The sequence below is a fragment of the Gnatocerus cornutus genome, chromosome 6 (assembly GCF_029298725.1).
Source record: "Gnatocerus cornutus isolate USDA-ARS CGAHR chromosome 6, icGnaCorn1.1, whole genome shotgun sequence".
In the NCBI taxonomy this organism is placed as follows: domain Eukaryota; kingdom Metazoa; phylum Arthropoda; class Insecta; order Coleoptera; family Tenebrionidae; genus Gnatocerus; species Gnatocerus cornutus.
Window position 1 is genome coordinate 2,546,364 of NC_142238.1, and position 12,604 is coordinate 2,558,967.

A 12,604-nucleotide genomic window follows, 5' to 3' on the forward strand; every position below is an offset into this window, starting at 1 on the left:
GCAGCTAGAGAAACAGCTGTGGGTGACCTGTCACTGACGCTTCTCTTATTTTTTCCCATGGTTTCCATTGGATTTACGCTACTAGGTCCTTGTTCACTTTCGTCTCTGTTTGCTCCATTATAATTTTTGTTATTTACAATGAGTTTGTTGTATTTTAATTGTGCTTTGTGTCCTTTCGCTCTTTCTTCCTTGAGTATTGGTATTAATTTTCTTCTTTCTTCTTGAATGTCTCTAGGGTAGTCTGCGTCGATCCAGATATCTGTCCCTTTCAGGTTTATTGTTTTATGAAAAATTTCGGTTCTTTTGCTCAGTCGGTTAAGTTTTACTAGTATCGGTCTACATTTTCCTATTCTGAACTGCTCTTCTATTTCCTCTTCATCAAGTTGGACTCCAATCTTTTCGATATTTCGTTTTACCTTTTGTTTTGTGTCTTCTCTTGGATTTTCTTCTTCCGCATCTAGAACCCCCTTTATCACTATGTTTTTTTTTCTAATTTTTTTTCTCTAAAAGTTGTAATTTTTGTTCTTGGTTCTTCACTTGTTCTTTAATTTGCGTTCTCTGCTTTTACGAAACCCATTTTTTGAAGAGGAGTGCGGGCACTACCGCCTGTAAAGTATGCAACCTCCCACTCTGGAGGATCAACAAACTGTGCCGGTCCATTTAAATACGATTGAAATAGTGGTTTAGATGCAGTATTTAATAATTTTTTGTATTGTAGTTGGGTTGCAACTTCTTAAAATGTATTGCCTTAATGATAATTTTGATCAGTGAATGGTAAATGTTTAATTCCAGCCAGAATACAAGCTGGTATCTCTATTCATTTTTGGCATATTAAGTTAAATGTTGATAAAATTGTAAAGTTTTTTTTGAGGGATACTTATATGCAACTTGCAACTTTGCAAAATCCATGACGATACTAAAAACAGCAGATATGGTGAATTCAATATATTTGAATTTTTTAAATATAGCTATTTTCTTGTAATTAACTTCGCGTTAGGAATTTTTCTAAAAGTTAGGTATTATTCTAAGAGAAGTTGCTTATAATCGAATTTTAAATTTATTTATACCAAATGAGGAGTTTTTAAACGAAAAATTACCAATTTTTATTTTATCGCATACAGTTCTTTGAAGCAGTAAAATATTGTATAATAAGAATAGGTGAGCCAAAATGAGCCATGAATTCTTACATACAATGTTGTCCATCCTCTCTTACACAATTTTGAACCACTTTCAACTTTAAATTTTGAGTTCTCATTAAGTATAATTTTATACGAACTAAAAAATAAACAAAATCATTTATTTAGTAGAAATAAACAAAATAATAATATTTTATTATCAATAATTAACGATCGAATTTAAAGATTTTAATATTTAAAAAAATAGAAAAAGAACTTTAAGTTGAAATTTTGTAAGGAATGTATTCTGAGCAACTTTTCTTAAAAATCGAAGATGTCCAACACCAAGGAAAAGTTCACTTTATTCAAAAACTCGTGGACAATCTATCATTTCCAAATTCTTTCTTCTAAAATTAAGGAAGATCAAAGCTTATTCATTTAAAGTACAAAGCACTGTATTATTTTTTTGTCTAATCTGCAGATATTTTAATTTTATTTTAATATTTATCGTCAAGCGACAAAAGCCTGTAACTTTTTTTGCTATTTATAAAATATCAAATTTGGAAAGTTGTCATTCGTTGGCGTTTTTGAACCACTAGTTACGCAAAAAGTGTCCTAAAATAAACAATTACTACTCAAAGGCAGTATAGATAATACATATTAAAAGGTTTCAACCTCACCATAGTAAAAACACAGTCAAAAATAATTAAATCCTGCATCTAAACAACGAATTCAATGGTATTTAAATCGTTTGTTGATCCTCCAGAGTGGGAGGTTGCATACTTTACAGGCAGTAGTGCCCGCACTCCATGTCAGTTGAAAAATCGAAACCCACATTTGTAATGAGCGGCATAGCCACCCTTGTGATGCTAGAAACATTTATAAACACCTTGTATAAATAAAAATACAGCGTGTTTGATAAAGATTTACATCTAGTCGCCTCTATGATTTTCCGTACAAATTAAAAATTGCCGCTTTACGAAGATAATGATTGAAACGTTGGTTACATAACCTCACAATAATTTCAAAAATTATGAAGTAGACACTGATTTAAGACGACTGAATCGCTGAAGGGATAAAGTTGACTCAACCTCTGCTTAATTTCTCTGTTTGTTGTTTAAATTCATTCCCTATTGGCGATTTTGACGTTTGACAAGTGACATTATCGACATGAGTTCAAAGTGACAGAGCACAGAACAATGCGAGCGGCACAAAAGGAATTCGATTTTCTCATCGGTCTTTGACGAATGAAGAAGGGGAAAAATAAAATTATAATGATGGAAAAATTTACACCAAACAGGTGTAAATCTGGCTTTTGAAAATTTGAGATATTTGGTGATTTTTGGTCTACTTGCAATTCATTTTAGATTTGAATTTTGAACACAACACGTCAAAATAATGTCCGCCTCAATCTAAAATTCTGAGATTTGAAAACTTGGGATCTGAAATTGCAATGTTTATTAATTCTGAAATAATAACACATAAAAACCTTTTTGTTTTTACAAGATTGAAAACGCATTTTATTCAAAAAAAAAATACAAGGTGTTTATAAATGTTTCTAGGATCAAGGATGGCTCTGGAATTCCTGGCGTACACTATTTTGCCGCTTTGTTTTCATGTTTCTTAAAAATTATTTATATTGTTATTTACGTCAGTGACGTTTTTGGACCACTAATTACGCCAAAAGTGTCCTAAAATAAACAATTACTACTCAAAGGCAGTACAGATAATACATATTAAAAAGTTTCAATCTCACCATAGTAAAAACACAGTCAAAAATAATTAAATACTGCATCTATAATCATACTGTTTGTTATTCTGTGACTTTTGTCTCCACTACTGTGAAATTTTTTGCTCGAAACCGCCCAGATTTTGGGTAAAATCACGGAGCACAAATTTCGCATTGTTACACCAGGTATTGCCAACACATAAAAATTGTGTGCATTTCTTCATTACCAACTTTAATTGTTTCTTTAGACAGCAACGACTGCAAGCAATGCCCGCGCGTCCTCGCCGAAGTGGAGCACATCGACGACGAGGCCGACTCGGCCGGCATCAACTTCGTGAAGATCGACGACAAGCAGATGGGGAAACAGTTTGGGGTGTTCGCGCTCCCTGCGATTCTCTTCTTCAAACTTGGATCGAAAGAACCGGTGATCTACGCTGGTGATTTGTACGACGAGCAGCAGATTTTGCAGTGGTTGCTCACGCAACAGGACCCTTCTGGTGATGTGATTGAGGCGTCCGAAGGCAACGAGCTCTTGAGGTTGATCGACGAAGAAGACGCTCTCGCTGTTTACTTCTGTAAGTATCGTCGAGCGTTGTAACTGATTTGACTGCTTCACTAACATCAAACGCTGTATGTGCAGGGAACAAGACACTGTGTGAGTTATGCAGTGCTCAAGAACAGCAACAGGGGAGGAAGACTCACAAAGTGCGGGCTACTTCAGAGGAAGAAGGCGAAACGATCAAAGACGGTACTTTTTCCCGTAGTAGAGTGTTGTGCCTTTCCTCAAACAGGGACACTTTTCCTTAAGTTTTTCTTTCGACGATCAACGACTTACCTGAGTTTTGTTTTTTCTACCAATTAGTGTCTAGAAATGTCGATACTTATACTTTCTTTGCGTAGATAACGACGAATGCGAGCAGTGTTCCCACATCCTCGAAGAACTCGAGAACATCGACGACGACTGCGAGCGCCACGGCATCCATTTCGTCAAAACTCAAGACCTCCGCATCGCCGAGCAATACGGAGCCACCGACTACCCCGTTTTGATGTACTTTGAAGACGGCGTCGGTGGCGTCTTCGAAGGCGACTTGGAAGAAGAAGAGGAAGTCCTCCAGTGGTTGATCCAACAGCGCACTGAAGACCGCATCGAGCTCATCACCAGAGTCATGTTGGAAAACTTAGTCCAAGACACACAGTACCTCGCTGTTTATTTCTACAAGCAGAATTGTCACATCTGCGAGCAGATCCTGGAGGACTTGGAGAAAATCGACGATGAGTGCGACGTCTACGGGATCCATCTAGTGAGAATCCAGGACCCACAACTGGCGAAGAGATACAGCATCAAGACATTCCCCGCGTTGGTCTACTTCAGGAATGGAAACCCGCTGCTGTTCGAAGGAGATCTCCAGAACGAAGACTCGGTGCTGGAGTGGCTCACTGATGACGATAACAGAGAACTAGCGGATGAGATCGAGTCGGTGAACGAGCGGATGTTGTCGCGGCTGCTGAGTGAATCCCCGTTTCTCGCCGTCTTCTTCTGTGAGTACTACCGTACCATAACCCTCTAAGGTTAACACTGCTTTGTAGATGATGAAGATTGCCCCGAGTGCGATGAAATTCTTGAAAACTTGGAGGATATCGACGGAGAAGCCGACATGTTCGGTATTGATTTCGTCAAGATCTGCAGTGCTGAAGCAGCCGCTGAACAAGGTCTCCACACTCTTCCCGCTCTAATGTACTTTCGCAAGAAGACTCCTATGGTGTACGAAGGCGATCTTACCCAATCCGACAAGGTCCTCGACTGGCTCACGTCTCAAGACGTTTTCGAAATCAAAAACGAAATCGAGGAAGTCAATAAGAAGATGCTGGAGAAGCTCTTGGAAGAGAACGAGTTCGTGACAGTGTTCTTCTGTAAGTTAAATTAGTCAAATTCTCTCGGTTTTTTCCCAGTTCTCTAGGTACTCTTGGAGTTTCCTTTTTTCATTCTCTCTAGAATCTGTATGGTGTTTCTTATGGTTCTGTAATTTTAGATTCTTTTTGATCTTTCTTCAACCCTTATGGATTCATATTTATATTATGTTCTGATTTTTTTTATCAAAGTTCAAGGGTTAATTATGGAGAAATCGGCTGAAATGTGCATGTCAATGCAAAACTCGTCGAAAAATCACTTACAATTTTACCTGAATAACGATTTTTTCTACATACAGACCGTTTTTGAGGCTGCATTCTCAAAGTAGAGGTCAAATTACATCATCCCGTGAATTTTTATCAAGATCCTACGGTTAATTCTGGAGAAATCGGCTGAAATGTGCATAAAATCTGTAAAAACCCGTAGAAAAACTCTATTTGAAGCTAAATGACGTTTTCGGGCTTTGCACACGCGGTTTTTGCGGCTGTATTCGCAAAGTAGAGGTCGAATTACATCAACCCGTGAATTTTTATCAAGATCCAACGGTTAATTCTGGAGAAATCGGCTGAAATGTGCATGAAATCTGCAAAAACCCGTAGAAAAATCAATTCTAGTTGAAGCTAAATGACGTTTTCTGGTTTCGCACACGCGGTTTTTGCGGCTGTATTCGCAAAGTAGAGGTCGAATTACATCAACCCGTGAACTTTTATCAAGATCCAACGGTTAATTCTGGAGAAATCGGCTGAAATGTGCATGAAATCTGCAAAAACCCGTAGAAAAATCAACTCTATTTGAAGCTAAATGACGTTTTCTGGCTTTGCACACGCGGTTTTTGCGGCTGTATTCGCAAAGTAGAGGTCGAATTACATCAACCCGTGAATTTTTATCAAGATCCAACGGTTAATTCTGGAGAAATCGGCTGAAATGTACATGAAATCGGCAAAAACCCGTAGAAAAACCAACTCTATTTGAAGCTAAACGACGTTTTCTGGCTTTGCACACGCGGTTTTTGCAGCTATATTCGCAATGTAGAGGTCGAATTTCATCAACCCGTGAATTTTTATCAAGATCCAACGGTTAATTCTGGAGAAATCGACTGAAATGTGCATGAAATCGGCAAAAACCCGTAGAAAAACCAACTCTATTTGAAGCTAAACGACGTTTTCTGGCTTTGCACAGGCGGTTTTTGAGGCTGTATTCGCAAAGAAGAGGTCGAAATACATCAAATAGTCAGTTTTTATAAAGATCTAATAGTTAATTGTGGAGAAATGGGTACAGATATGCATGAAATCCACAAATCCCGTCGAAAAATCATTTACATTTGAAGCTAAATAACGATTTCTGCTATAAACACAGGGTTTTCGAGGATGTATTTTAAAAGAACAGGTCGAAATACATTAAATAGTAAGTGTTTATCAAGATTCAACGGTTAATTGTGAAAAAATCGTAACAAACACGCACAAAATCCACAAAATTCGTTGAAAAATCACTTACATTTGAAGCTAAATTCAGTTCTGTGCTATAAACACAGGATCAAAGAGGCTGAATTAGAAAAATAGAGGTCTAAATCCATCAAATTGTGATTTTTTTTTCAAAATTCAACGGTTACTTATTGAGAAATCGACACAAAAGTGCTTGAAGTCCTTGAAAAACTAGACAAAATCTAAAATTTTTCGTTTAATTTTTAATTCTTACAAATGTGACGCCAAAATAAGGAATTTTTGTAGACTTATTACTAAAGGGGCGTTTATTGGAACCAGAAGAAAATTTTTAAGAAATTCTTATTTGAAAATGACCTCAAAATCACATATTTGAGGCTAAATGACGATATAGACACGCGGTTTTGAAGGCTGTATTCCAAAATTAGATGTCGAAATACATCAAATCGTGAGATTTTATCAAAGTTCAACGGTTAATTATGGAGAAACCGGTAGAAATGTGCTTGAAGTCCACAAAACTCGTCGAAAAATCATCTAAATTTTCATTTTGAGGCTGTATTTGCAAAGTAGACGTCGAAATGCATGAAATAAGAAGTTTTTATTAAGATCTACGTTTAATTCTGAAGAAATGGGCTAAAATGTGCATGAAATCTACAAAAACCCGTAGAAAAATCAACTATATTTGAAGCTAAATGACGTTTTCTGCTACGCACACGCGATTTTGGAGGCTGTATTTGAAGAGTCGAGGTCAAAATACATTAAATCTGGAGTTTTTATCAAGATCCAACGGTTAATTATTAAAAAATCGACACAATAGTGCAGAAAGTCCTTGAAAAACCAACCCAAAATCCAAAATGTTTCGTTTAATGTTGAAATTCCCACAACTTTAAAGCCAAAATAGTGAATTTTTGTTGACTTATTAGTAAAAGGGTGTTTGTTTGGTGTACATAATTGTAAAACATTGGAACAAGAAGAAAATTGTCTAGAAAGTTTTATTTGAAAATGAACTTAAAATCTACTATATTTAAAGCTAAAAGACGATTTCTGCTACGCTACACGGTTGTCGAAGCTGATTTAGAAAAGTAGAGGTCGACACACATTAAATTGTAAATTTTTATTAAGATCCACGGGTTAATTATCGAAAAATCGGCACAATTGTGCATGAAACCCTTGAAAAACTAACCCAAAATCTAAAATGTGTTCAAGTTTTTAATTCTCACGACTTTAACGCCAAAACAGTGAAATTTGGATGCTGATTATTTAGTTATTGCAAAAAACATGGATCGAAAGGGAAAATTTCTAGAAATTTTCATTTAAAAAAACAAACTCAAAATTCAAATTTTTTCAATAAATTTTGTACTTTCGACAGTTTTACTTCGTAAGCAATAAAATATGGTACTACAAATGTACAAAATTATAAAAACAAATGTATCAAAAAGGTAAATCTCCAGAAATTTTCGTTTGAAAGACGAACTAAAAGTTCAAAAATTTCCATAAAATTCTATAATTTCGTCAGTTTTACTCTGAAGCAGTAAAATTTGAGGAAGTTATCACTTAATTGGCGTTTATTTAGTGTACAAAATTGTAGAACAAAGAAAAATTTATAGAAATTTGGACGAACTCAAAATCCGAAATTTTCTATTTTATATAAATTTTTGATTCATCTGGATTCTCTTTACTTCTTATGTATTCCCAAATTCTTTTATTCTCTATTCTATTTAATTCTCTTTAAATTCTTGATTTTTTTTTCGAGTGTTTATTCTGATTCTAGATTCTCATTAATTTTGTAGATTTCGTTAGTTTTTACTCTGAAGCAGTAAAATTTGAGGAAGTCATTACTTAATTGGCGTTTATTTAGTGTGCAAAATTTTAGGACAAAGAAAAATTTATAGAAATTTGGACGAACCCAAAATCCAAAATTTTCTATTTTATAAATATAAATTTTTTATTCTTTTAGATTATCTTTACTTCTTATTTTTTACTAAATTCCTGTCTGTCCTTCTATTCTCTATTCTATATAAGAAGTAAAGAGAATCTAAAAGAATAAAACATTTATAGAAATTTGGACGAACCCAAAATCCAAGATTTTCTATTTTATATAAATTTTTTATTTTTTAGATTCTCTTTACTTCTTATTTTTTTACAAGATTCCTGTCGGTTCTTTTATTCTCTATTCTATATAAGAAGTAAAGGGAATCTAAAAGAATAAAAAATTTATAGAAATTTGGACGAATCCAAAATTTTCTATTTTATATATATTTTTTATTTTTTAGATTCTCTTTACTTCTTATTTTTTTACCAGATTCCTGTCTGTTCTTCTATTCTCTACTCTATATAAGAAGTAAAGAGAATCTAAAAGAATAAAAAATTTATAGAAATTTGGACGAACTCAAAATCCAAAATTTTCTATTTTATATAAATTTTTGATTCATCTGGATTCTCTTTACTTCTTATGTATTCCCAAATTCTTTTATTCTCTATTCTATTTAATTCTCTTTAAATTCTTGATCTTTTTTTCGAGTGTTTATTCTGATTCTAGATTCTCATTGAATTTTGTAGATTTCGTTAGTTTTTACTCTGAAGCAGTAAAATTTGAGGAAGTCATTACTTAATTGGCGTTTATTTAGTGTGCAAAATTTTAGGACAAAGAAAAATTTATAGAAATTTGGACGAACCCAAAATCCAAAATTTTCTATTTTATATAAATTTTTTATTTTTTAGATTCTCTTTACTTCTTATTTTTTTACCAGATTCCTGTATGTTCTTTTATTCTCTATTTTATATAAGAAGTAAAGGGAATCTAAAAGAATAAAAAATTTATAGAAATTTGGACGAATCCAAAATTTTCTATTTTATATATATTTTTTATTTTTTAGATTCTCTTTACTTCTTATTTTTTTACCAGATTCCTGTCTGTTCTTCTATTCTCTACTCTATATAAGAAGTAAAGAGAATCTAAAAGAATAAAAAATTTATAGAAATTGGGACGAACCCAAAATCCAAAATTTTCTATTTTATATAAATTTTTTATTCTTTTAGACTCTCTTTACTTCTTATGTATTCCCAGATTCCTGTCTGTTCTTTTATTCTCTATTCTATTTAATTCTCTTTAAATTATTGCAATTTTTTTCGAGTGTTTATTCTGATTCTAGATTCTCATTGAATTTTGTAGATTTCGTTAGTTTTTACTCTGAAACAGTAAAATTTGAGGAAGTTATTACTTAATTGGCGTTTATTTAGTGTGCAAAATTGTAGAACAAACAAAAAATTATAGAAATTTGGACGAACTCAAAATCCAAAATTTTCTATTTTATATAAATTTTCTGGATTCTCTTTACTTCTTATGTATTCCCAGATTCCTGTTTTTTTTTTATTCTCTATTCTATTTAATTCTCTTTAGTCTTGAATTTTTTTTTCGAGCGTTTATTCTGTCTGATTCTAAATTCTCATTGAATTTCAGCCTATAAAATTTGCATTCAAATCTACGTTTTTTTCTTCGATTTTTTAGATTCTATTTAATTTGTTTGTGTTTCTCTGAATTCTCTTTGGACATTTGGAACTTGGGAATTTCTAAATTTTCTTTTAGGATTCCCTATATTTTCAACTTTCTGTTACATTTTCATTTTTTTTTTCATTTTTCTTAGATCTTTATTATTCTTCTTGGATTTTCTTTATATTCTATGAAAATTCCATTCACAGACTAAATGACCCCCCTCTTTGACCTAACGAAACCTCCAAAGCCTCTCACAACCAGAGTTAGCTAAACAAACTTTTCTTATTTTTTCTCTAGATGAGCTCAACTCGGAGGAGAGCAAGGCCATCATGGAGAAGCTGGAGAACATCGACAGCGAAACGGACAACTTCGACATCACCTTCGTGAAGATGGCAGACCCGCGTTACGCCCGCAAATGGGGGGTGACCAACCTCCCCGCGATCGTGTACTTCCGGCGCCGCTTTCCAAGCATTTTCCGCGGCGACATGCATTCCGAAGCCGACGTTTTGGAATGGCTGCGAAAGAACCGCTTCAGGCAGCCCGAACTGAACATTTTCATGTACGCATTGTTCGCCATCAGCATCGCATTCGTCATTTACACAGCTTTTCTCTTGCAATGTTTCAAGACGCAGCCGCAAGCTGTGGTCCCTCATCCCAAGCAGTCTTAAGTGCGAGCGAGTGAGCAAATGTTGTCGAATGAAAAATACGCGCCATCTATGTGTCAAGTCTGGAACTCAGAAATGTCAAAAATGACAAGTTTCTAGGTTAGTTTACATATTTTTCGCGCATTATTTGACCTGACCTGACCCAAAAGTGGCGCCATCTGTGTTTCAAGTTTGGAACTTCGGAAATGTCAAAAATGACAAGTTTCTAGGTTAATTTGCGTATTTTGTCATTGTCAGCATCCTTGTATGAAGGGAACGTTTAGATAAAGTTGTTTTGTTTGGATTCTTTGTTTATTTTATTTTTTTTACACTCATGTGAAATATTCCCAATGTTAATCGACTCCATTTAATATTGTCATGTCCTGGACCAAAGAAAATCATGATACTTCACCACAAGAATGTTCATCTAGATAATGTAATTATTATGTACAGCGGTTGTACAATCATTCCCAAGAGAATTTATGAACAGGAAGAGATAGATAAACGTAAAGTGTTAATGTAGCTATCTATATTTTAAGGTGAACATTGTAAATACTCTTGTAAATAAAATAAAGTAAGTTTATGTAGTTTATCTTTTCTTAAGCCAATCTTTCTCAATTTATCTCAAAATTTTAAAACAAAATTGATTCTCTATAATTTTGTTTGCATTTTTTAGATTCTTCCAAGATTCTTATTTTTTTTTGTTTCTCAATGTTTCTTTCGATTCTCTCTAGCTTCTTAGATTTTTAAAATTCTATTCCTAGATTTTTCTTTCAATTCTCTTTGTATTAATTTTTTTCAAATATTAGATTTTCTATAAATACTTCTTTCTACATATTTTCAATCTTTCAAATTATTTTTCTTAGATTTTTAAAATTCTATTCCTAGATTTTTCTTTCAATTCTCTTTGTATTAAATTTTTTTAAATATTAGATTTTCTATAAATACTTCTTTCTACATATTTTAAAACTTTCAAATTATTTTTCTTAGATTTTTAAAATTCTATTCCTAGATTTTTCTTTCAATTCTCTTTGTATTAAATTTTTTTAAATATTAGATTTTCTATAAATACTTCTTTATACATATTTTAAAACTTTCAAATTATTCTTCTTAGGTTTTTAAAGTTCTATTCCTAGATTTTTCTTTAAATTCTTTTTGTATTAAATTTTTTTAAATATTAGATTTTCTATAAATACTTCTTTCTACATATTTTAAAACTTTCAACTTATTCTTCTTAGATTTTTAAAATTTTATTCCTAGATTTTTCTTTCAATTCTCTTTGTATTAATTTTTTTCAAATATTAGATTTTCTATAAATACTTCTTTCTACATATTTTAAAACTTTCAAATTATTTTTCTTAGATTTTTAAAATTCTATTCCTAGATTTTTCTTTCAATTCTCTTTGTATTAAATTTTTTTAAATATTAGATTTTCTATAAATACTTCTTTCTACATATTTTAAAACTTTCAAATTATTTTTCTTAGATTTTTAAAATTCTATTCCTAGATTTTTCTTTCAATTCTCTTTGTATTAAATTTTTTTAAATATTAGATTTTCTATAAATACTTCTTTCTACATATTTTAAAACTTTCAAATTATTTGGTATTTTAGAATTAAAGAATTTAATAAAAATAAAGAAAAAATAAAGAAAATCTGAAGGATTTTGAAAGAACTAAGGAAAATCTAAAAAGAACTCAACGAGATCCTAGAGAGGAAAATCTAAAGGAATCTGGAAAATGTAAAAAAAATCGAATGGAAAAATCTAAGAATCTAAAGAAAGTAGAAAAAATTAAAAATCTGAAGGAAAATACTACAATCTATAGAAAATCAAGAAAAAAAACAGTCTAGAATCCATAACAAGAAGAAAAAACTAACAGAAAGTTTAAGTCATTTAAAAATAAAAGACTTTAGAATATTTCTAATTCCAGTAGTTTCTCTAGATTATATTTAGATTTAATCGTTTTTTTGTCAGAATCTGCTTAAATTTTAATCATATATATTCTCTTAAGTTTACTTTAATTGCCTCAATTTGCCTCAGATTCTTCTTAGATTCTCTTAAGAAGTCTTTGGGCTTTCTCAGACTCTTGGATTTTTCTGGTTCCACCAAAGCAACAGAACGCAATTTTTATGTTTACGTCATTTTCTTAAATTTTCTCAAGTTTCACTTTGGATTTTATGAATTTTCTCTACATATCTGTATAAAATTTAAATAAAATTAACACCTTCTAAAAAAGAGTGAAATTATTTAAATCTGAACTACTCTATTGTCTGCT

At 32.3% G+C, this 12,604-nt stretch overlaps 1 protein-coding gene across 5 annotated transcripts in view; it reads left to right on the top strand.

Annotated features, from left to right (window-relative positions):
* hlk (hulk) overlaps positions 1–10,912 on the top strand; it is a 50,484-nt gene extending 39,572 nt beyond the window's left edge. For 3 of the 5 annotated variants that reach the window (XM_088039955.1, XM_088039956.1, XM_088039959.1), the window contains 5 exons: positions 3,093–3,419; positions 3,485–3,592; positions 3,745–4,383; positions 4,432–4,755; positions 9,983–10,912. In XM_088039955.1, coding sequence (XP_087896081.1) covers positions 3,093–3,419; positions 3,485–3,592; positions 3,745–4,383; positions 4,432–4,755; positions 9,983–10,353 — 1,769 coding nt within the window. In that variant the 3' untranslated portion in view covers positions 10,354–10,912. The remainder of the gene's footprint in view (positions 1–3,092; positions 3,420–3,484; positions 3,593–3,744; positions 4,384–4,431; positions 4,756–9,982) is intronic. The other 2 variants (XM_088039958.1, XM_088039957.1) reach the window with 1 other exon arrangement.
* The last annotated feature ends 1,692 nt before the right edge of the window (positions 10,913–12,604 follow it).